At 41.1% G+C, this 25,972-nt stretch overlaps 2 protein-coding genes across 2 annotated transcripts in view; one reads left to right on the top strand and one right to left on the bottom strand.

Moving 5' to 3' along the window:
• Nucleotides 1-8,650, top strand: part of Tmem43 (Transmembrane protein 43) — a 49,491-nt gene extending 40,841 nt beyond the window's left edge. Inside the window, exons 9-10 of the mRNA XM_080272065.1 lie at nt 380-444; nt 8,359-8,650. Coding sequence (XP_080128191.1) covers nt 380-444; nt 8,359-8,650 — 357 coding nt within the window. The remainder of the gene's footprint in view (nt 1-379; nt 445-8,358) is intronic.
• Nucleotides 8,651-21,669: 13,019 nt separating this feature from the next.
• LOC145399400 (uncharacterized) lies at nt 21,670-23,306 on the bottom strand. Its single transcript, XM_080272020.1, has one exon. It carries the CDS (start codon nt 23,270-23,272, stop codon nt 21,722-21,724), a length of 1,551 nt encoding a protein of 516 aa, XP_080128146.1. The 5' UTR covers nt 23,273-23,306; the 3' UTR covers nt 21,670-21,721.
• Between the last annotated feature and the right edge of the window lie 2,666 nt (nt 23,307-25,972).

The raw sequence follows: 25,972 nt of genomic DNA, 5'->3' as shown, positions 1-25,972 counted from the left end.
AAATTCAAAATTGTCTTGACTTTTGGTGCTCGCGAAAACGGGTATCAGCACGATAGTCAATATGCGATATCAAGATATCAAGATTAATCAAAATATCTTGACTTTTAAGGTCGCGAAAACGCGGACATATATATATATATATATATATATATATATATATATATATATATATATATATATATATATATATATATATATATATATATATATATATATATTTCCTTTGACGGTAAAGGATACCTGTTGGAAATTAAGAACGCTTCGAAAGAAAACGGACCCAAGTGAATAACAAAGAAGCGCGGTGGGAGGGTGCGGTGATCCCGTCTGTGTAGTGTTTTCATATTTTCAAAGTTTGTGGATTCTTGAACATATCCTAAAGGAGTATGAAGAATCAGAGAAGGTGATGCGATATAGTAAACACCCCGAAAGTGCTGGTGTGGCAAGGTAAGTGAAGATTTGAAGCGGCTCATTTCACTAAGTTCAAATTTCTTGCAGGGACTTTGATGCTTCGTTATTTGTAAGCGTGGTTGTGAGGCAGGTAAGGAGTTTTTACCAGCACGATAGCGAAGTTGGTATTGTGTTCAGTTTGTCAGGCTGTCTGTTATTACGAAAACTTCGCAACCGCACAAGGTATCAAAATTTTACGGTTGTATAGTAGAGATGAAAATCTTGGATGAGTTGGATGTTGGCGAGAGAAGGTTAAGGTCATCCCGAGCCGGGCAAGATATGTATCGGCTCGCGGCTGGTGTGATTCTTCCTTTGGGGGGCCCTCTAGTATGGCTTTGCCTTTGATTTTTACATAAGTAATTGCACAGTATCCAGTAATAATATATTTGAAGGTGAATTCTACGTTAAACATTTCGTTCGTACCGTAGGCTGATTGTATTTTTCCAAATATTACTTTGCTGCACGTTTTATGTAGCCTGTATTTTATCGGTGAAGAAAATGCATGCTTGAAACAAGTAATAGTTTTTAAAAACTGCCATTTGTGTTTGGAATTAACGAGGTGGGCAATTCACTGAAATTCACGTGCTCAAGAGTGTATGGATAAGCTTAATAGCCCTCACGTACTGATTGTCTTACATCGTTGTATCATGACATGGTTGAGGTGAAGGTGTACAGTACACTGCGTTCTGGCAAAAGGAATAGCCATTTTGAAAGGTTGAGTATGGAATTTTGAAGCATATTATGAAGATAGTATGACATGGTTTTTTTAGGTTATTTCATTTTCTTTCATACCGTACTTACAGCCCCAACCATTTTTTATTAAATTTTTTTCCCCAGTAGTTGCTTTTTGAACTTTGAGCACCATTACCAGTACTCGCCATTGCTAATGGTTCAACACCAACTCTTTCATCAGGTTGTTCTCAAATGGGTGGTCTTTGTACCTTTACCTTTTTCATGAACCAGAAGCATGTCTCATTTGAATTTACCAGCAATTGCAGATTCAAGAAAATTTTTAAGGTGTTGTCGTGTTGCCCATATCATTTTCCAAAGTAATGAGGGTTCTACAATCCCTTGCTCTGTCAGATAAGCAACATTGTCAGGAAGGACTGTTTGTGGGAGCAATAAACATAATACCCAATAAAAGATGGCATGTAGGCTATGCATTCTACTCAGTCCTGGTTACTACCTTAGTGTGATAAACCATGGGTGTTGCCTGGGCAGCATAAGCAACACTCCTGGATCCATCCATGACATTCCAGAACCACATCACACAATGGTTGTATTTTTTCACCACACAAGATTTATGATGTGAGGTCTGACTGTACTGTACATGCCCCTTCCCTCATACCACCCTTTTTCAAGTGAATACACTTTAAAGCAACATCAAACTTTGCATTCTATTTCTCTCCCTTTTCAATAACTTCCTTCATGACTATTTATCCAGCCCTCATGTACTTAAGTTTTTGGCTTTTCCATGGTTCATCTCTTCCCATGATTCTTGATGTATACAGCATGTCTTGGCATCTCCAGCCAAATGAATGGTCCTTTGTTGTCTGTGAGATGGATATTTAGCAACATAAACTGTGGTTGATTACTAAATGAAATTTGAAATTTGGATTTTCCAGGTGAGATATGTGCAAGAAGGAATCTTAAAAAGGCTATTAAAGAAAATGACAATACTCAGAATTTATTTTTTTAGCTGGTCATAACAAGGTTCTTCACAAATATATATATATATATTATAGAAAAGGTCATAACTTCATTACCGTTATATATATATAGATGCGAATGAATGTGTTTGAATGGATGAGTAAATGGGGAGTGTGTCGTCCTGTCTCGGCTACCTCCCTTTCCTTGGGGGAAGCAGCCTAGGTATATAGATAGATAGATGGATATATATTATAGAAAAGGTCATAACTTCATTACTGTACTCTGAACAATACTGTACAGTTTAGGCGACATCCTTAAAGTAATATGGGACATTGGCATATGTACCCTTTGGTACAGTGACATCATCTTGTTTTTTCATAATATACCACTCAGTTTTATTTAGCTGTGGGGAGACAGGATGCAGTAAATAGGTTGATTAATTTATTTCCAATTGCTTCATTACAAGAGATCTCTCAGAATGTGAGTAAAATTGTCTCCAAGTTAACAAGAATGTTTAGGGAAAAAAAAAAAAAAAAAAAAATGAACTGAAGTAGCTAATGCAAACTTGGGTTTGATAACTAAACTTATATTTCCGGTATCAAGGACAACCGATGGTATACAGGGAGAGGGAAGTATTGAGGCTTTTGTGCTACCAGTATACATTTTGAAATGTGAGAGGAAGGACTTTGAAACATTAATCTGTGTACCCCATTTCAGCAAATACAGTATGTAACAATTAATCTGTGTACCACATTTCAGCAAATACAGTATGTAATATGCTATAAGTAAAATATTCTGGCATCAGACTGAACTTTACATAAATTTATCAAATATCAAAACATATGAAGGGGTATCATTGAGATTCAGTTCGTAAGAGTCTTGATACTTTTTTTTGCAATCACTAGTTTAAATAAAATTCTGGTTAATAGCCAGTGCTTTTGTAAGTTATAAGTTCTTTGTATTACCATATCAGTAAAAACCTAAATCTATATAAATCCAGCAGGAGAGGAGTCAGCTTTTTACAGCAAATACATTCTGAGTAATGGAGCTAAATATGTTCTTCTAGCAGTTGATATAAAAATATATTCCTTTGCCTTGTAATGTACATACATGGCAAATATTATAAACAAGCTGTTGGATGTGGTCAGCCTCAGAGCTAAATACTAGTTTTCATTCTTATGCTGCAGAGCATAGTACTGCGTAACTCAAGAAATACAGTAATCCCTCCACTATCCGATGTAATAGAGCCAAAGGCACATCCGGAAAGTGGGTCCGTATCCGGATAGTGGGCCCCTGCCTCCTGGACAGGTACTTATGGACCTTAACCCAGCGTAACTCAGAAAACCACCTACATAATTCTCTACCGGACATGCATAACACCTATTTAAGACCCTATTCACACAAATAAGGGACAGAAACTATGAAATAAATGAAAAGGAACCAGAGGATGAGGAATTAGAAGTGAGTATGGAAAATATTTAGCAGTGTATGGGGTACTTACAACACGTCTGTGGCCGTTCGTTACGAAGGTTAACCTGCCTCCTCTAAGGCTCTGGCAGTGGTATAAATGCCCTCGAAGCACATACATTAATCCAGTGTTGTGCTGCACTTAATCCTTGGCACTATGAGTTATAATTGTTTAACCCGCCGCGTCCCATTGACATATATGTATGTCCGAATGTTTTGTCACTGTGACTCCCGTTGACGTATATAGACGTGATGCAATTGCAAGGTCTGTCATTTGTACGTTTTTCAAATTTCGCGCATGATTTTTGGTACATAAGGTATACACGGGACACCTTCATCTACAAGATGCCAGGCAGGGACAATGCCTTACCCCACATGACCCCCCCACACACACATACACATGCCACTGTCTTGGCAATTCATCTGTTATTGGTGACCTGGCCAATAAAGACATGTTGTGCCATGGTACGAAATTCAAGGCCAGAGTGATTCCCCAATCAATGACAATGTGGAGAACAAAGTTTACGTAGCATTAGAGGAAGAAACAGTCAGAAATGATGATCAGGTAATGTTGCCAAAAAAGGTCAGGTATGTTGTGATGTGTTTGGTGCGTGAAACGATGCTTATATTGCCTATATTAGTGTGTGAAAACCAACATATTCTCGTACTACATATAAATTCGTACTAAATAAATAAATAAATACTGTTTATGAGTAGTTTGGAGTAGTTACCCTCCCATAGAACTTGTTTTCTTTGGAGCCAGCCTGATAGAAAACCCCATAAGATAAGGGGTACAGCTACCTTTATCTGGTATTTTAAACCTCAGGTGAGCAATTTCTCTATGAATTTTCGATATTTCTCACCAAAAGCGGAGGTTTGAGCCCCCCCCCTCCCCCCAAAAAAAATCCAAAATTGGTCGGGATTTGGGGGAGTCAGTGGTGGAAAATCGGTCGGGATGGGGCGGGTTAACACTGCACATACTGTTCTTGATTGCACCACGCCAGTTTCAACCACCAGTTTACACTCTGTACATAATCTTTGCACTCTGAATTATAATTTCATAACTGCAAAACACTAAATTCCCATGTCGTCTAGTGGCAAGGTATTGCAGTTTATTCACTGATTATTCACAAAAATGAGCACGTCTAGTTGGGATGGTAGTTAGGTGGTAACTGGGTAGGACGGGGGAAGCAAGCAGCGAGCATAAACACAGCTGGTCGGCACCGCGCCAATTTCAAAGTACGGTTGAAAAAATGTCGATTTTTTTTTTTTTAATTTATTTTTTTTTTAAACTTTTTTTTTTTTTTAGCCATTTTTGGGTTCCAAAGGCCCGGTCCCAAAATGTCTGGTAAGTGGGGAGTCCGGATAGTGGGCATACGGATAGTACTGGGATTATTGTAATTAACTTACTCTATCACAGGTATAACAGCCTACCAGTATCCAAACTAACAGCTAATTATTTTGTTCAGCTGAAAGACATCCTTGTGGTCAAGTAATAGCAAAGTTCAGTATTTTAAAATATAAACTAAGAAAACAACATTTCTGTGTTCCGACATTTATGTACAGCACGTGGCGAGTGACGAGAAGGGAGGATGGTGAACTGAATGAATGGAAGGCAATGATTGATTATGTGTGTGTGGATAATAGAATCGGAAGGTGTGTAATGGATGCAAGAGCATACAGAGGTTGGGGGAGTGGACTTTCTGACCACCACTTGGTGGTGGTGAAAGTCGAGGTTCAAATGAAATGGAGGAGGAGGAGAAAGGAAGGACAGAAGGAAGTAGTCCATACAAGGATGGTAGAAAAGTGCAAGAGGATGGAAAAAAAAGAAAGAATAAAAGAGAGAAGTGGAGGAGCGATTGGATAAATATGATTTGGAGCAGATGGGAGATGTGTAAGGTGTGTGTAAGATACTCAGAGGAAATTTGTGCAGCATGTGAGGTGGTGTGTGGGATGAGGAGAAGATGAAAGGGAGTGCAAGGAACAGTATGGTGGAATGAAGAGGTGAGACAGACTGTGGCACAAAAGAAGAAAGCATACAGTGAGGGATGAGAAACAGGGGTGTGGAATAAATTGAGAGACAGAGAAGAGGGTGATATGTAGAAAGGAAGAGAGAAGTGAAAAGAATAGTATGAGCGAGTAAGAAGAGAGTGGATGAGGAATTTGGGTGTAACGTGGAGGGAATGTAAGAAATGTTCTGGAAAGATGTAAAGAGTTAGGCAGGGTTATAAAGAAGTAAGTCGGGGGTTGAAAGATAAAAATGATGTATTGCTGGTGGAGAAGGGAGAAAAAGTGGGCAGATGGAGAAAACACGTTAAGGAATTGCTGAACACAGAGAATGAAAGTAATGCGAGTATAAGTGGCTGGGGAATGACTGGCTGGAGGAGGGAGGTGAGAAGAGGATGGAAACAGTAGGATGGAAGTAGTGGAAACAGTGAAGAAAGTCAAAATGAGGAAAGCCCCAGGAACTGATGGAGTGTGTGGTGAAATGCTGACTCCATGGGGGACAGATAGTAGTAGAATGGATGTGGAAGATGTGCAGATTGGCCTGGGAGGAAGGTAGAGTCCTGGAGGATTGGAAGTCAGTATAATTATTCCCCTGTACGAAGGGAAAAGGGGGAAAAAGAAGGGTGTGTTAATCATTGGGGCATTTGTGTTCTTAGTGTGACAGGAAAAGTATATGGTAGGATACTTATTGGCTGAATAAGGGAAATAAGAGAGGAATTAGTTGGAGAAGAGCAGGGAGGTTTTACAAAGGGAAGAGGTTGTGTAGATCAGATATTCATTCCTAGGTCTTTATTGTAAAAGTTTCTAGAGATGGGAAAGAAGTTGTATGCAGCCTTCATGGATTTGGAGAAAGCACATGACAAGGTGGATAGACTAGGAATGTTGAAAGTATTAACGATGTATGGAGTAAATGGAAAGTCGTTGAATGCCATGAAGAGTATGCATGAGGATGCTAAGGCAGCAGTGCATGTGAACTGAGTAATTTTTCAACTAAGGCAGCAGTGCATGTGAACTGAGTAATTTTTCAGTCTGACTGTTGGTTTGAAACAAGGATGCCATGTCCCCATGGTTGTTCAGTCTGTATATGGATGGGTTTATAAAAAAAATGATACAAGGTAGGGCAGTGGATATTGTAGCGACCCTAATGAGAGAGAGCAGTGTTAGGAATTTCCCTGTACTGTTGTTTGCAGAAAATACCCAGTACTGTATTGTTACGTGAAGATGAAGGGGAACTGCAAGGCTTGTTGAATGAGTTTGGGAATGTGTGTGTGTAAGAAACGGAATCTAAAGATGAATACAGGGAAGAGTAAAGTTATGGTCTTTGAGAGAAGTGAAGCCACTGAATGTGCAGTGAGGCTGGATGAGGAGGAAACGGAAAATGTGAGTGTGTTTTAAGTATTTCGGTAGTGTGATAAGTAAGGATGGAAGTTTAGAGGGTGAAGTGCTTGGAAGGGTGCAATAGGGAAGAAAGGTTGCTGCTTCTTTGAAAGCAGTGATAAGGAACAGGGAAGTAAGCATGGAAGTAAAAAAAGTCACTGCATGACAGTATGTGATGCCAACTCTAATGTATGGAAGTGAAGCTTGGGCCTTGTTGGAAGGACACTAGTCAAGAGAAAGCAGTGGAAATGAGGTATTTGAGAGGAGCATGCGGAGTTACGTGGAGAGACAGACTGACATTTGAAGATGTGAAGGAGTGTTGTGGTGTGGACATGATAGAAAGCATTAGGAGAAATACATCGAGGTGGTTTGGCCATGTGGAGAGGATGGAGCGTGAGAGACAAACGAGGAGAGTATATGCAGGTGAGGTGGAAGGGGGGAAAGGGAGGGGGAGGCCAAGGATGAGATGGAGGGATGGACTGGAGAGGTATGTGAGGGAGGGGGCTGTGAGCTGGGAGCAGGGCAGTGAAGTGGAATTGGACAGGGCAACATGGAGACGATTTGTTTGTGGCCACCCCGTACGGGACTGAGGCGTCTGGCAATAGACAGATAGGTAGACAGGCTTTATTCAGATTGATACCATAGATATGTTCCATTGCTTGAAATCCTAGTCATCCAAATAATTAATTATTCAGTTGACCTTTTCATAATGTGTTAAGGCTAATCTCAGACATTCTTGTTCGGTGTAGGGAAATCATAGCAATGAGTAGAAATGGGTTTCAGATGTTAATAAAGGGGCTAAGAGCTAGCGTGCAAAATAAATCTTTGGAATCAGGAGCATGAGAAATTTCTAAGCCCTGTGTGTTCATTGCATTGACATAAACACATACTGCTTCTTATCCATACTTAGGGCCATGTACACTTATGGTCAGTACAGCAAACACTCTCATAATGCTCAGTCACAGCGCAATTCTCACATAACACAGGAGGTGCCATTTTGTTCCAAAAATGTCACAAAGTGGAAAAAAATAGATTTAACGCAGTTGGAGGAAGCTGCTCATTTTTTACAGCACTTGACTATGCAGTGGCAATGAACATAATGTGGCAGGAGGCCCCAGTTTGTTGCAAAGTCATACTATATGGCCAATGATAGAAAGCGGTGCGAGGCATAAAATTATGGTTGGAATTCACACACTGCAGCAAGTGATGGACAGAACATGGATTGCATCAGCCTGTGACGTATTGCTATCATGTGTCTGCATGGATTGTCGTCATGATCCACTGAGCATTCCTGCCCCAGTTAAGCCTACCCTCCTGCGTTCGGCTGCACACATGCTGTGTGTGACCTCCCCCCCACCTGACCCAGCCTGACCATGCCGCTGTCCTGTTTGCCTCAGCCTTACCCTGCAGAACGTCTCGTGTGACTGTGACTGCCTTCTTAAAACGCTACAGCATGCAGAATGTTGTCACCAACATTTTGAAGGCTTGGGAACTTGTCTCGGTTGCTATTAGCAAGCATACCTGGCGAAGGCTGACACCTGAGTTGTGTGCTGAGAGTGGTGGTGATGCGTGGTCAGTGGAGGAAGTGCAGGAGGAAGCATTGAAAGTGTGTCGAGCTGTGTCTGATTGTGAAGAGGTACAAAAGCAAGATTTGGTGGAGGTAGTTGAGGATGATACCATGCCAGAGGAAGTAATGCAGTGAATCAGTGAGTTAGGCCAGGAACACTGGGAGGCAGAGGACCAGGAAGATCAGGCAGAGGCACCAACCTCCCCACCAAATATGCTGATGGCTTGTATCAACAACATTTTGGCTGGTGCTGAAGAGCTCAGGGAAGTTGATGAGATACGCAAGGTTTAAACTCGGGACACTGTTGCGTGCAATCTGAGCCTATGCAAGAGAAAATTCGCCAATGCCACCAGACTCTCCTCATTTGCTACTTTACGCATCAAGAGACTCAAGAGCAGTAACAGCCAGAAGATGGTATGTCTGATGTTTCTGTTGACTTTGAGGGGATTGTGCAAGAACAGAAGAGTGGCAACATAGGACATGCAGGATTCATCTTCTTCCTTGGAAGAAGGCTTAGTGGAACCGGCATGGCAGGATGACCATGCTGGGGACCAGAAGGAGTCCTGCCCTGCCTCGGAATCCTACTACACTTCCTCCCAGCAAGCCCACAACCTCTTCCATTGAAGGTGAGGAATCCTTCAGTGTTGGTATGTTGAAGCCCTTATTAGGTAGGTAAATGGGGGGGGGGGGGATATGACTTTGGGGCTGGATTAGGTACCACAAAACCCTTTAACATGTAAACATCTGGCCTTATAACACAGAATCCCCATAATGTGGGAGCTTAAAGATACAAAATTCCCACGTTATGCGAGTGCTTGCTGTACAGTAATTCCTTTAAACCGCCTTGAAAGTATAAAAATACCTTATATTGAGACAGTAGTTAGGCGCACTGGAGGAGTAGGTGTTATCTAGTTCTTCTTTAGGGATGAAATTAAATTTCTCATGCTTCAGTGCCAAACTTGACATGTACTTCTGAGCTACTAACCATGATCAATTTTCTTGCAAGCTTACAAGCTATAGCACCCATTCTTTAGTAATTGATTTAATTTATTGCTCCTTAATGCTGCCTTATGTGTCATTTGAGCTATGATACCATCCTAAGTTTTGTTCCATATTACAAACTGGCAAGAATGAAATTTCTGGGAACTTCATAAGCTGACAAAACTGTTACCCCATGACACACTAGAATAACATCACCAAGGGCTGGATTCATGAACAGCATTTACCTCTTGTAACTCAGATTTTTATTTTAGAGGAAGAGTAAGACATGGGAAGACTTGCACTCACACTCTGCTTTTTTTGGTCTTCCCATAAAAATAAACAATAGCCCATGGTAATTTTCATGTAATAATAAGATTTGTTTTTGCAGAAAGAACATGACTTGGAAAGATTCTACACTGTTTATCCTTTTTGCAAAAGAAACTCTAGTTGCAAAAGGGTGATGATGGAAAGCTAGTGGATCTCAGTCCAATGCTGTAAATGTTGCACTTGTAGTGATGTTCTTGCTTGTTTTAGGAAAGCAAGAGGACAGGCAATGCCCTTAATTTTGAGCATCAGTATGAAGTTGTGAAGGACTGTTCACAATACATTTAAGAATATTGGCTTGCATGTTGTACATATTAGAATGATGAGTTTCCCAAAGATGTTCATTCAACATTTTCCCCTGCAGAAACTTTTCATCACAAAAACCACACTGAAACATTTTCACATTACTGTGAGTCAATAAATGTTCCCTTAAAAAGGAATTACGAGTGAATTTTTCAGCACACTCTGGGCATTTGAATGAGACTGCCTTTTCAGAAGGGAGTGACCTGATATGATTATTCAACTCTTTGGAGCTTTCAAACTTCAGGGGACAGTGACTGCAATGGTAGGACATCACTTTTGAGTGTTTTAGTATGTGTTCACGTGATTTGCATACTGATGAGGACCGCTTCAAACTGTGAGCACTGTGTATTTTTTTCTGCTTTACATGGATTTTCTCATGGCGTTGTAGTATAGAGCGAGTTGCAAATGCAACACTGCAAATATTGCACTTCCACTCGAAAGATTTTTTCAAGTTATGAACAGGCACGCAGCACTCATGTTTCCCAATGTTTGACTCGTGTGAAAACAGTCTTTTGCATCTGACGCACTTGAACTGTTTTTTATTATCTTCATAGCAAATCACACACCCAGATTCCCTCAGATTAGCAGTGTACTCTTCCTCTTGATATGAGCAATCCTCATCACTCAAGGCTTCTACTTTAATATCAATTTCATTAATGTCACCAAGCTCATCAGATTCATATTTCACTTCAACAGTGGAAGGGATTTTCTCCATTTCACCATACCACTCAGACACATCTTGGTCATTATTATGGGTATTCATGTCCCTACAATCTGTCGCAGCCATTTTGCCTATCAGTATGGTACCGTAGTGTCTTTATTCTTGAAACGTCCAGATGATTATCTTCTGCTTATATGTAGTCCTCGAAGAGCACCTGGAACAGATGAAAACCAGTTTAGTACAGTGTATTACACAGCTGGATAGACAGGGGTTAAGGGACAACTACAACAGTGCTTTTTCAATACCTCTGCCACCATGTATGGCCCATTTAGGTTGCTGCTGCTGCTGTTTGGTCCCATGCACATCTGGCACATGAACCCAGTGGATTGCAGGTTAAGGCTGCTTTTCCTGCAGTATGTTTGTATAACCAAGTAGCACAGTTGCCCTGTTTTAAGTTACCTCTCAGTTAGGTATTCCATTTTGGCTATTATATTCAGCTTAGGGAGTCCAGAGTTAAGTGACAAAACCTGGATTAGTTTATCAAGGTAACGCACATGACCTGTTTATTTCAGGTACATTAATGCTTATGCTACTTAGCTTGCCAATCCTGAAAGATATCGTTCATATTGTATCATTTATAAAGGTTCAACCTGCTGGTATACCTTGGCCTTGGTTACCTAATGCAGCTCTCCATGCTGCTCGATTTCTGGTAGGCTCCCTATTTAGCCCCTTATCCATGAGGTCACACTGTATTACCGTCCCAGGTCTTTTTCGGTCTGCCTCTCGCAACCCTACCCTGACGTTCAAACTTCTTACCTATGTGCCCAATTGTCATCCTCCATCCTCTCAACGTGCCCAAACCATCTCAATCTACCCCTCCACATCACAACACCAGTACAGTCCAGTCCCATCCTTCCTTTCAACCCTTCATTCACAATCCAAGCTCCCCAGGCCTCGAATTCAAGAATGCACTACACATCCATCTAATCATTGTCATGTCTGTGCATTTGAGCTTATGAATATCCCCTTCCTTTACTCTTGAGGTCTTGCTATCGTATAGCATCACACTCCTTACATCCCTTATCACAGAGGGAGAGCCCTTTCAATGTTAGGAGAGGCAACAGATTCCTGAACTTCCTTCACCCACTCCTTATCCTTCCCACACTTCCACACACTCAATAGATTCTCCAGCAAGATCAATCCCCACATGCCTGACAGCCAGTACATGCTCTCTCTGACACACCACACACGAGAAATATGCATTATTTCGCAGTCTACCCCTAATACCACTACATCTCTAATGCATCCACATATCACAAACACTACACAAGATGGAGTTACTGTACTTTCCACACCCTTGTGGCAAAATGCACATGGCCATACTCCCTCTGCTTTGACAGTACCGCCATGAGCCCTAGATATCATCACTTTCATCCCCATTTATTCTCAAATCCTTGTGCCCCATTCCATCTCCCCATTTCCTAGATCTTTCTCTAGCCTTCCTTTCATTCTCTGCAGTCAATAGCAAGTCATCAGCATACAACATCACCCATGGGAGTTCATTTCTGAAGTCAGGTGAGAGAGCTTCAAGCACCATGACAAACAATAAGAGACTGAAGATTGACCTCTGATGCACATCAGCATTCACAGAAAACTTATCACTCAAAATCTCCATTCACTCCCAGCAGGGTACAAACACCCTCGTACATAGCCATAACCACCCTAACCAGTCACTTCTTGATCCCAAGCTTTCTCATTGCCCACCTCACCACCTTACTTGGGACTTTGTCAAAGGCCATCTCCAAAGCAGAAAAAAGTACAGCTCCCTTTTCCTACCCATATTATATAAGTGGCTGGGAGAAGGAGGGAGGTGAGAAGGGAAGAAGAGGTCAGTAGGATGGAAATAGTGGAAGCAACGAAGAAAGCCGAAATGGGGAAAGCTCCAGGAATTTATGGAGTCTATGGTGAAATGCTGAGGCATGGAAGGTGCGCCGATTGGCCTGGGAGGAAGGAGGTCCCAGAGGTTTGGAAGTCGGGTACAGTAAATTATTCCCCTGTACAAAAGAAAAGGGAGAAAAGAAGTGTGTGGTAATCATTAGTCTCCTGAGTGTAATAGAAAAAGTATATGGCTGGATACTTATTGACCGGAAATAACAGGAATTTGCTGGAGAAGAACAGGGAGGTTTTAGGAAGGGAAGAGGTTGTGTAGATCAGATATTCATTCTTAGGTCTTTAGTGGAGAAGTTTCTAGAGAAGGGAAAGAAGTTGTATGCAGCCTTCATGGATTTGGAGAAAGCTTATGACAGAGTTGGTAGACAAGGAATGTGGAAAATATTAAGAATACAGTATATGCTGTAAATGGGAAGTTGCTGAATGCTATGAAGACTATGTATTGGGTGCTAAGGCAGCAGTGCATGTAGATAGTGAACTGAGTGAATTTTTCTATCTGAATGTTGGATTGAAACAGGGATGTGTCGTGTCTTCATGGTTGTTCAATCTGTACATGGATGGGGTTATAAGAGAGATACAAGGTAGGGCAGTGGATGTTGGAGCATCCCTCTAGAGGGGGAGCAGTGTTTGGAAACTTCCCGTACTGTTGTTTCCAGATGATACTGTTTTGTTAAGGGAAGACAAAAGAGAACTGCAAGGCATGGTGAATGAGTGTGGGAGAGTGTGTAGAAAACAGAATCTAAAGGTGAATGTAGGCAAGAGTAAAGTCATGATCTTTGAAAGAAATGAAGTCAATGTACAATGAGGTTGGATGATGATGAAATGGAAAATGTGAGTGCATGTAAGTACTCCAGTAATGTGATGAATAAGGATGGAAGTTTGGAGGGTGAAGTTCTTGAAAGGTACAACAAGGAAGAAAGATTGCTGGTTCTTTGAAAGCATTGATAAGAAAGGGGAAGTGTGCATGGAAGTAAAAAAGTCACTGCATGATAGTATTGTAATACTAACTATGACATATGGAAATGAAGCTTGGACCTTGTTGGATGGACACAAGTCAAGAGTGAAAGCAGTGGAAATGAGTTATATGAGAGGAGCATGTGGAGTTAAATGGAGAGACTGATAAATGAGGAAGTGAAGGAGCTCTCTGGTGTGGATGAGATAGAAAGCGTTAGGAGAAATACATGGAGGTGGATTGGCCATGTGAAGAGGATGGAGAGTGAAAGATTATTGAGGAGGGTGAGTGAGGTGGAGGGGGAGGCCAATGATGAGTTGGAGGGATGGAAGGGAGAGGTATATGAGAGAGGGTGGTGTGACCTGGGAGGAGGGCAGTGCAATGGCAGAAAACAGGGCAACATGGAGACGATTTGATTGTGGCCACCCCTTACAGGAATAAGGTGTTTGGCAATAGACAGATAGATAAATGTTTTTCCTGAGCTCTTGGGCAATGAATATGGCATCAGTGGTCCCATTGCTTGGCATAAACCCAACCTGTATTTCATCAGTATTCACTCTTTCCCTTATCATATCTACTAGGACTCTCTCCATTACCTGCACTATCTGGTCCAAAAGTTTTATGCCTGCATAATTTCCTCTTTCCAGGGCATAACCCTTCCCTCTATATACAATACAATCACACACTTTAGCCATTCACCTAGAACAACCCACTCCAGTACATTATGAAGCCATCGGCATTTCAGTAGTCATCTCAGACACACCCACTGACTTCTCCAACTGCATCCTGCCCATTACTATCTCACAGTAGCAGCATCAATCAAAGGCCAAGGACCAAACTCTGGATCTGCTGATTCCATCCTTCCCTGTTCCAGTTAGATTCCTCACTCACAACCAGTTATAATGCCTAATCACAAGTCAGCCAGTCATCTGGTACAGCATAATATAGTGTATAACTGAATTTATTAAATCAGTAAACCCACTCCTATATATCTTGAAGCCTTCATCATTTCAGCAGTCAGCCCAGACACACCCAGTCTTCCCAATGTGCATCCTGTACATTGCTCAGCTCACAGTAGCAGCATCAAAAGTCAGTGACCAAGCACTGGATCTGCTGACTCCAAACATTTCATATTCCAGACACCTCATTCTGCAGCCAGTTATAATGTTGTCTTCAAGCATCCTCACTGTCCACTACTAGCTTTCCTTCATTTATCACACAGCCCACTCATTTTTCATACACTGCTCACATATAATATCCACTTTTCCCTGTTCATCGGATTTACCACCTTAACCACATCCTTCCAGCACTATTTAGGGTATCCAGTAAAAGTCTCGGAAACTCAGGCTTTGTCATGTATACCACCTTTCAAACTGTGCTTGGCAGTCACGTATAGTATTCCTCTCCGTTACCACCCCTTTTCTATTCTGGGAAGTTTTCCATGTTCTCTTTAAATGCAGCTTCTGCATCCTTATCTCACCACCATGTTACCTTATGTTTAGGCATTGTCATTCTACTTTGTGGCTTCATTTCATTTTCTGCAGTACTTATATTTGGCTTGAATATATATACAAAGTTTCACACATCTAGAATTCCACCGTAACTTATACACCACGCAGTACACCACTGTAATAATTTTGACTATTAGGAAGATCCGAAGATGGGAAAAAGTGGGCACGTCTCTTAAATCTTAAGTGACTTCTTCTTGTGGGTTGGAGGGACGGCCGAATCAATGGCCCGAAGCCCTTACAATGCAGACTGAGTAGGGTCTCACGTTATATGCGGGAGAGCTGCCTAGATTTACGGACGAAGTCAGACGTTTACCGCACAACACGTTGTCCGTAAAGGATGTCAGCAGTGTTTACTGACTATTCATTGTATTCAAGTCTCCAATTGGTTCGTCTGCAGTCGTGTTTGTTATTGTAGGGTTGCCAATTTTTTGTGGGGTGCCAGGTTCTTCGTTTAGTCGGATGTAGCACCAAAAATATTTCGATTCGAGAGTTCTGGGTGCTTTTGATGCTCGTAAATCTTAATGTCATTTAATGTGAATATATGAAAGGCATGGATAATTGATGTTCACGGAAATTTGAAGCTGTTTATGGGTTTTCGCTATATTTAGCAGCATTTTACATGTATTCTCCTTTCCCTTAACCATTCAGAATTACGGAAAATATTTCCATGTTAGTTATGGCCCCACAGTTTTCCCGTTACTCATGAATTTTAAGAAAAAATATGCATGAAAGAGTTTTCCAGTGTGAAGTAGCACTTGCTATTGAAAGTGTGTGTGTGTGATTACATAATCATATAAGTGATACAGTATGCTTGTCCTTTTTTAATTGGAATACCTAGATTGGGTAAGCTTCCCGCTGAATTGTGAACACATGATCTAACATGGAGGTGCCAGACACCTTGATACTTCCGCCCCCACGCACATATCAATAGCTCATGTACGATGACGTATTAGTTTATGCTTGGCACTTTCATAATATGATTCGTCTTAAGGAAGACTTCTCGTACTGTGGCGTATTGGTTCATGTTTGTCACCTTCATACGATTGAGAGAACCTAATCGTTTTGAAGGGTTTGCGGAAAGCTCTATGTAATCCCTCCAGTTGGACAAATCTTTCTTAAAGTCTATTTTATTGAACGTGGTGGGACCTCACACACTGAATTGGTCAGTGGAGGCCATATCTAAGCCCTCCTGTTTTAAAAGTATCTCAAGCAACATGAAATCGCCTGTAAATGGCAACTGGCAAGAGTAATTGCTTCTCCTGACCCATCCACGTAGGCTATCCATTCAAACCTGGGAACACAAACTAATCCATTTTGATTGAGTGTAAGGCTGCCTGTTCGAAATTTCTTCATATTCACTCATATAACTTCCAAACATTTCAACTGGTCGATAGGGTCGGGTTAGTCCGGGTGGCTGGGTATGTTCAGACCTCATGACATTCAACATAGCTCCTTATCTCCATGTTATATAGGAAAAGTTTGTTATAGAATTACAGACGTGACAGCAAGACAGAGACAGTGAACAGAAGATTAATTCATAGTTAATAATACACAGGCTGCAACACAGAAATTCCTCTATTGTACTATCTTGAGTGGTAGTGTGATCAGAGTGATACGGTAGCCGCAGATCGGAGGTAGAGGTAGTGAGCACATAGTACAGAGGTGAGATGAAATGGCATGGAAGAAGAGTGATATGACAGTCAGGACAGGGAAGAGAATGTGTTTGCAGAGTTACTCGGAAGAGTAGGGGGAGGTGGAACTCATGTAAGATATAAAAGTGTACCGTATATCTCTGATTCAAGTCAGGATGGATTAGGCACTGATCTACTACTGTTGTCATGTAATCTATTACTATATATCTGTTTTATGGTCGAATCGTTGGTGACTAGACTGCCAACCCCAGTGGTCTTAGCCCAGTGATGAGGGTGATTTGATGCCCAGCCAAATGAATAATAAGACCTGTCAAAGGGCAGGTGAGCTTTTTAAGCCAGGGGCTCAGTACCAGTAGTCATTATTGGCCATCCACCTGAATAACCATGGCAGCTCACTTGGATAGCCAGTCCTGGTATCCAAGAAACTCATGACCCTGTCCATAGACTAATTGTGAGTCCTCCCTGACTAGGAAGGTTGAGGAAAGGCATGTGCCCCATCCCCATAACAACTGTCACTTCCACAAGCACAGTTATTACTGAAAAAGTCGGGGTCAGCTAGTCGCAATTGATCACTCCAGTGTTTTGGAGGGGTGGAGGAGGGGGTGTCTTCACTTACATAGCAGCAAGGAGAGCTTCTTGTCCCAGTATGTGACAGGGCCTGTTGTGCTGACACCAGTTATGAAAACAGTTGGATAAAGTCTGTAGGACCCCAGCAGATGAATGTACAGTAGAAAGGGGACCCTAGATCCCATCCTTTTTAAAAGACTTCTTGTCTGAATCCAGCTCAAGGCATTGGTGTTGTTCATGTCTGGGAAGATCATAGCTCACCTATTTTTTACCCATCCATAGATTGCACAGGTGTGGCATCAACTGGGACATAGTATGCCTATAGGCATGGTGTAGTCATCCTTTTGTTTGAAATACAGTATTCAGAAGGTGAACCTGCCATCAAGTGTTGTGTGAGAATATTCAGGGAATGGGTATGAGGAAGCGGGGAGATGTTATTCTTGTGGAGGTGGGTGATGAGGTATCAGTCTGGGAAGGGAAGTATGAGTGATCAGGGTAGGTGGAGGGACTTGAAGAATATCAAGGGAAGAAGAACTGGTTATAGGAAGAGGTTGTGAGCATGAAGAGGAGCAGTAAGGGAGAGTACTATCAGGTGTGGTATGGATGATGGGGTGAAGGGTACAGCAGGAGTGAAATAAGATCTGTGACTGACAAGGGTTGGAAACTGTGAGGGGTGTACCACACTTGTTGTAGACTGATAGTAGAACTGCTGTCATAACCATTCCCCATCCCTATACTCAGTTTTAGTGCAGAGGTCATGAGGAACTGATGCCCTCTACCAGTGTTCACAAATCCCTCAAGGTGGTTGTCATTTGTCTCCACCTAGATTGGCACTGCTACCAGCAGAATTTGTTAAGGAGCTGGGAATGCCATAGCTGAAGACTTTGATCTCTAAAGTGCTCATGCCAAGTAATTTATCATCACATTGTTTTGTGTCTTGCATAACATCCAGAATGGTACCCTGTTGCAGCTGCTACAGATGCATTTGTTCCAACTTGCCTTGCACTAGCTCTAGTATCAGTGGTGGCAGGAGCAAGAGGAACTATTAATTGTCATGTGTTAGTCAGTGATATTTGTTAGAGGAAATCGTAGTTTGTCATGTACTGAAGTTAATCTGTGTGAGACTGCAGATTCCACCTGCCATCTTGCACTTTCAGTTTCAACATCTGTCTCTAGTAACCTGCTCTCGCTGCATTTTCAGTTTCATCAGTCTCTAGTAAATACAGTATTGAAATTCTCTGAAGTGCTGCCTCAGGTGTTATGCCAAAATGCAGGGTGCAGGTGTCTGAGCAAATCATAAAATGCTCAGGCACTTCCATACCCCATGGAGATTTACATTACCAGTACCCAGCTGTGCCATTACGCGGAGGCCTCGGTGATATCACCTCTACAGCCGTCCATGTTTCCCTACTTGTCCAAAGCGTCACAGCTTTTCCCTTCTTTTCCTTTCTACGTTGGCCCCCACTGCTTACAATTTCCTAAGTGACTCCTACCTGTACTATTTCCAGTATATACTGTATATCATTAAATTTAATTAATTTCTCCACACCCATCTACCTTAGTGCCTTATAACCATATTGTGGCTCGGTGCTAGTTTTTCATTTTTCCTTCCTCAGATGTCTGTTAACAGGGCATCTGACCTTGGATTAGAGCAATAAAGATAACTGCCTTGCTAGTGGATACCCTTATGTCTGATAGAGTGGAGGGCTTCTGCCTGGAAATTCAACTAGCAAATTTTTCCTCATTTAATCAGAGTAACCCCTCAGCACTGTATAATCTGACAGTTTTGCAGGAGTTTGTGGAATGTAATTAAGCTAGATAAAACTATCCTTGTGACTATTAGAAAGAGGGGCTTTATCTCTCATTTCCTGTTACCTGCTTATTAGTGTTTAGAGGGCAATATCCAGTCTAGGTTGATTGCTGAACTCGAGTTATTAGCACAAATGCATCAGGAGGTTGATTTAGTTGAGAACCTGTCATATAGCAACATTAAAAAAAAATGGCAAAAACAGGTCATATCTGAGACTGGGCAATTGTAGTCCAGAACATTTAACCCCTTCTGTTTGGTGACATGGTGTTTTGTTTATTCTTGTTATCTCTTGACAGTTTTAGTCTGCTTTATGCATGCTGGATGAGTTAAATTCAGCCTTCATTAATCTTTCACTAATGGAGGTCCTGCTTGAGTTGAATAAAATTATCAGGAAGTAGCAAGAACAAAATGAGAATACTAGATGAGAATACAGTATATAACTGGAGTGAAAGGGTTAAGAGATGATGATCCCCAATGACTTAATGGTTACTTCACAGGATATCACTGGATTAAAGGAATTAAAGTGGGTATTGGTTGTATGTCCTTTAATTGCTTGCACATGTTCAGACCCTGCGAGTTAACACCAGTGGCGTACACAGATAGTTTCAAATGAATTGTTCACTTTTGATGTACCCCTGTTTGATTTATAGATGCCAAGCACAAATACTGGATGTCACTGTTCTTGGAAAATACAGTTAGACTTTAGTTACAGACCAGTACAGATACAGAGCAGCCTACTCCTTTTTGTACAGTTTCAGTCCATGTTTTCCAAGTCATGGATGTTTTCAAGAATACTGCAAATTTTTCCATACAACTGGTACTGGGAATTGGGGAAACTGGAAAATCAGCTTTAAAAGTAACAGTTAAACAGGCAATAGATACTGGTATAGTTTACTGTGGACTTATTATAGGAAAGAAGAGTGTACTGTACATACATATGGCATTTCTATACAGTATGTGTGTGTGTGTGTGTGTGTGTGTGTGTATATATATATATATATATATATATATATATATATATGTGTGTGTGTGTGTGTGTGTGTGTGTGTGTGTGTGTGTGTGTGTATGTGTAAAGAGCTCATAAATAGGGCTTAGGACTAGTCATAAAAGTGAAGAATGCTAAAAAGGTGTGCAAGCCTCTAATTCTCTCCAGCAAGGAGAGTATGTTTTTACCCGTTTGTTTTTCAGTTAGCAGGATTATTAAAAACCTAAGAGATTTGGACCAATGGTGGTGGATAGCCCACGTCCCATGGAACAAATGATTAACTTTTGGGACCGATGTTTGTTAGACTGTTTGTCTGTTAGCAGGATTACTCAAAAAATAAAAGAGATATAAACCAAATTTGGTGGGTAGATAGCCCATGTCCCAGGGAACAGTTTACTTTTGGGACCAATCTGGATCGTATTACAGACTCTGGATCCAGAAAACACTGTTTGCGAAACCCTAATCAATCATGAGAAAAACTAACTTATTATCAAGAGTTGTTTGGAATTTATGTTGCCCATGTCAGAGAGATGCACTCCAATGAGTGCCCGTCTAGCCCTTACTTGGTTTTGTTAGGTGGCAATAAATCATCCACTCACTTGATGTAGTGTTGCCTACTTCTTCCTTCAGCTTTTTTTTTTTTTTTTTTCTCCATCACTTACTGTTACTTCTGTCCTTTTCAGGTGTCTTTACATTGGATGACAAACCTAATGGTTTGAAATCAGTTACACTGCTGGTTGGTAATCATATAACAAACCCATATGTGTTCCCGATTTGTCAACAAGTGAGCTGGCAAACAGTTAGTGTCCCTCCTTGTAAAACAACTACGAGTAACTCAAAGACAAATGGTCACCCCATACAGGATTATGGTGTCTGGCTGTAGGTAGATAGTAATTATGGTCAGATACTGGGGACTTGTCCTTCCTTTTGCACTTGTTTTAATCATACGTCCCTTCTTGCATTGTGCATGGCTGAAAACCCTCAAGTAGCTACTATACAGAGTAGGTAGCCTTCATTAGTCAGGGACTTGTTTCAGAATATCAACTCTCATTATGGATTTTAGACTCTAACTTTGAAGGAACTAGCAAATCAAAATCTTAGATAGTAGTGGAGCTTCATGTTGGAAGTTTTCAATTCAGCAATTTGTTGTAGTACAGTTAGTAACCAAAAAGACCATTAAAAAAAAGGCAACTTGTGACAAGAAGTAACTGTAGAGAAGAACTGGGTAAAACTGATATTTTCTCATGCTGGAGATTTCTTCAAACTGGAGGAGTTACAATCTTAATTAACCCTTTCACAACCTCATTTCTTCCCGTAATGAATAAAGTCATCTGGAGATACCTTGGCATGAATAAGCTATATGAATAAAAAATAAAATATCTGGTGAAAGAAATTATTATATATATATATATGTATATATATATATATATATATATATATATATATAATATGTGGCTGATGATATTAAGAGGTAAGGTGGTGTTGGAAAAACATTCTCTGGTTGAAGGTGTTAAGAAGTAAGCTTCTCTAGCATGTCAGTCAGTGTAAGCTCTTCCTGTTGGTACTCCTTCATTGTATCCTCTGGTACTGCCCACTCCAACAGCACTAACACATTCTTCTTCAGCTCATCCAAACATGACAGCGACTTATTATCGACTGGTGTCAGCTTAAATGATTTTAACAGATCCTTCAGCACTTCATCAATGAGTCTGTTACCGTATGCCAGTTCATCGAGACGCTCCTCAGAAGCAATGCGGTACAGGAGAATGGCCAAATAATTTCTGAGGTTGGCTATAACATTTTCATCTGCAATCTCCTGTGTCCTATCAAGTTTATGTACAGAGGCCTCATGTGTCCGTAGTTCTTCTTTGCTAGTGAAATCATCTTCACACAAGCTGCAGATGTACGGCTTGGAGGATTTATGTACACACCTCATGTGCTTCTTCAGATGGGGCAGCTGTTTGAATGCAACTGAACACAACATACAATGGAATGGCTTTTCACCCGTGTGGGAGCGCATGTGGATCCGCCAAACAGTTGTATGGGAGAAACTCATGCCGCAAACTTGGCACATATATGGACGTTCTCCCGTGTGTGTTCGTGTATGCACCGTCAACTGAGATTTCTGAATGAACGTGACACCACAGATGGAACACTCAAACTCACGCACGGCTGAATGAAGCCGCATGTGGTCAGCCAAGTTTGCTTTGAAAGACTTGCCACACACTTTACACTTATGGTGACGTTGGCCATAGTGAACTGTCCGGATATGCTGATACAGATATTGGTCCTGTGTGAACTTCTTGTCACAGTATTTGCATTGGAACTTTTTTGTGCTGTAGTGTGTAAGTATGTGTTGTTTCAGTGTGGCTTTCGACTTGAACTTTGCATCACACTCAGCACATGTGTATCGCCTCTCATTTGAGTGCATCACAGAGTGCCGATTTAGGTGTTCACGCCTTGTAAATCTCTGCTCACACTGATCACACTCAAATGGCCTATCGCCTATGTGCACTTGTTGTTTATGTGTCTTCAGTAATTCACCACTTGCAAAGCTTGTGTCACACATATCACAACGGAATGGTGTCTGATTGATATGAATAATGGCATGTTTATGTAATGCGCAAGCTCTCACAAAGGTAGCATCACAAAAGTCACACTTGAAAGGCCGGTCACCTGTGTGAATTCGCATGTGGGTTTCGACATTGGACTTGCAGATAAAAGATTTGCCACAGATGTCACACTGAAAGTCTTTTTTGTTGCGCTTGGTAACTTTGTCTGGGTTAAGTTCTGAGTCGTCTTCTTTAACTGGAGTCTTTTCTGTGACCTCCACTGGTGCTGAGTATTCATGTTCCTCATCACTCAGGTTCTCTATTTTAATATCAATTTCATATTCACCGTCAGGGTTGTAGGATACATCTGGGCCACTTTCAGTTACTGGTAGGTCGTTCTCAACTGGTTCTTCCTTGATTGCACTTAATACCTTTGTCTTTTTCGCTTTTGGTTTTGCACGAGGCTTCTTCCTGCGTCCCTCTATGAGACTACGTTTAGCCCGTTTCATGATGATAATATGTTGAGCACTTCAACTCACTGAATTAACTTTGGCAAGGATATCACTTGTCACCCCCCCTCCCCCCCTCCTAATGAGCCATATTCTGGAGAAGTGGTGATGTTATGCTTCATAAAGCTTTCAGCTGAAAGGTATACTGATGAGTATGGGTGAGCAGCAAAGCTGTTGTACTGATTCTGGACATGGAGGATATGTTCACAGTACAGTTTATTGAAGGATGGTTAGTCCAGTCCAGCACCACCGTTGGTCCAGTATCAGCAACTGTAAACAAAGTAAAAGTTTAATGTCTGCATTATTCTGAGCTTATTCATAGTAATAAAGACCTCCCATCTTTATAAGCATGAGTAAGTGCATGTAACATGCTCAGTTATGTTCAGTTCACAATGAGGGGTCTTTCCTAAGCTTAAATAATTTACTCTTGTGGCAAATTATTGTAACCCCAGGGTCAGCTGAAGCTGTCCTCTCCTGCAGGCCAGTAGGTTCCCAGCAGAGGACAGAGGGAACTGAGAAACTTTGGAAAAATATAAATGGTCAGGGAAGTCACCCAGCTCAGTGCCATCACTTGCCATTCCACACCATGAGCAAGTATTAAACATGTTATCACAATACTGTAGGGCTTACAGTAACAAGAGAATTGCTTTTAAGTTTTATTTCAGCAGGAGAGGTCTCCTAAACTAAATACTATACTGTATAATGATTTGGTGGCACCAGAAAAAGTGTAAGTTCTCATTATAGCTACTAAAGGGAGTTAAAGTGGAAATTGGAAAGGTTGCAGTAGAGGTTGTTGTGGTGCAGTAGTTACTATTATGAAACTGTAGCTACATCGTTTTCCTGTGGAATGGCCTACTTTGTACCGTAATGGAGTTAACACAGAAATAAACATTTCAGTGTTTGAGGAGTGCCCACAAATAGAATTTTATGTAAGAAAGGTCTCAGTTAACATTCTGTTGTTGGTCGTAAGTTTTCTATCTTGGCTAGCTATCCATGTTTACCTTCCAGCTGGTTCTCACTTGATCATTCTTGTCCCTTACTGCCGAACCAGTGCTGGCAAAGTTATGTACCTGTAAATTAATTTTCCTCAAGCGGTCTGTCTATATTATGGGTATTTGGCCATCTTGGACCTTCTTATTTGGTACCATAACTGCTTGTCCAGTATAGTTTCACACAGGTATCTCAACTGGAACCGCGTGACCTTGTTATTCTTGCTACACCAAGTTGTCACATATACATTAGTGAGTATTGTAAACAGGTACACATAATTCTGCTTTGCTTTGGTTATCATGTTTTCACAGTGTGCCATATGTATTCTTGATTAGGTTTTACTTTGATAACTTTGATACTTTTCAGCCTTTGGCCATATAGCAGTCACAATTGTGCTGCAGACTACTGGTACTACTGTATTGTAATATACAGTGCTATTACTGCACTTCCTTTTCTTTTTTTTAATCATCATCGTGGTTATTTATACATGGCACCTCCCACCCTGCAGCTTTACCTTCCCATCTCCATTCAACACCTTTTCAGTATCATTTTGTTCCCCACACTCCTTCCACCAACTCATCACTACCATCAGTTAGTTATTTATTTATTTTCTTACTGCAAAGCGACTGGTGTACAAATCCTAGGGGATTTTTTTCTTCTTTAAAGTTTGAGTATCTGCTCTTGGAGAGCTCTGAATGTTTTTATTATGAAATACAAAGTTGCTCATCTTGAAATTTTGAGTTGATTTAACATGTCGGCTATTTCATCTGGTGACCATTAGGCGATTATCTTATTTCGGCTGTTAAAGGGCATATTAGCAAAACAAAAAGTTGCTCAGGTTGAAATTTTGAGTTGCCAATGTCAGCTGTTGCACTGGGTGATTAGCAATTTTTAATTTTGGCTACAAGGAGGCATTTTAGCGACTTGTCAAACACAAAGTTGCTGTGCTTGAAATTTTGAGTTGATTCATGAAGTAAACCAATTTCACATACTCGAGTTTCAAAGAGAGAAACTTAAAAACTGGTTGCAAGTTTCGCCGCAGGTTTATGAAGATAGTCTCTTGTGTTTTACATCGTCGTTTCTGTGTACTGTATCACCATTCCCCCTTCCCTTCACACCCTGCTCTTATGGCCGCTTTCCCTTCCTTTCAACACAGAGCCTTTTCACCACTGCTTCAGTGCTTCCTCTTCTAGTTTCCTTCCGGGATCCAGCTTCCCATGGTACTCATATTTTTACATCACTGGCTCGCGTGGAAGCCTAACACCTTGAATCACACGATGAATTTAATATTATTCCGGCAATTTCTGGACGATTTTATTCAGTTTAGGGAAATCTTGAACGAGCTAGAGAAATCCCTAATCAACCGCTAGACTAGTAAGTTAGGTGGCATTCCGAACCAAAATAAAATAGTCTGGTAGTCGTAAGAATAGACTACAAATAAGACCCACTTAAGTTGTTTGTACCCGCTTGGCTCAACTCCCCTCCTAGCTGAAATTGGCAACTGCCTGTAATGACTTGCCATTACCACTTGGCGTTGGTTCACTTTATATTCATGCCACTTAAAACGTATGCCAGAACTAACATTATTTTCCCCATAGTCTGTATGACCTGTTTGGACATGAAAATGCAGTGAATGTTAATATTTACCTCCCAGAACAAACGATGTCCACCACCACCTTACCAATCTAATCTTGGCGACTGAACTGAACG

Source organism: Coenobita brevimanus, chromosome 49 (assembly GCF_032717465.1).
Source record: "Coenobita brevimanus isolate Jiangsu-jjx chromosome 49, ASM3271746v2, whole genome shotgun sequence".
NCBI lineage: Eukaryota > Metazoa > Arthropoda > Malacostraca > Decapoda > Coenobitidae > Coenobita > Coenobita brevimanus.
Note: the sequence above shows the minus strand (reverse complement) of the source record. Positions and strands in the feature narration are given on the sequence as shown.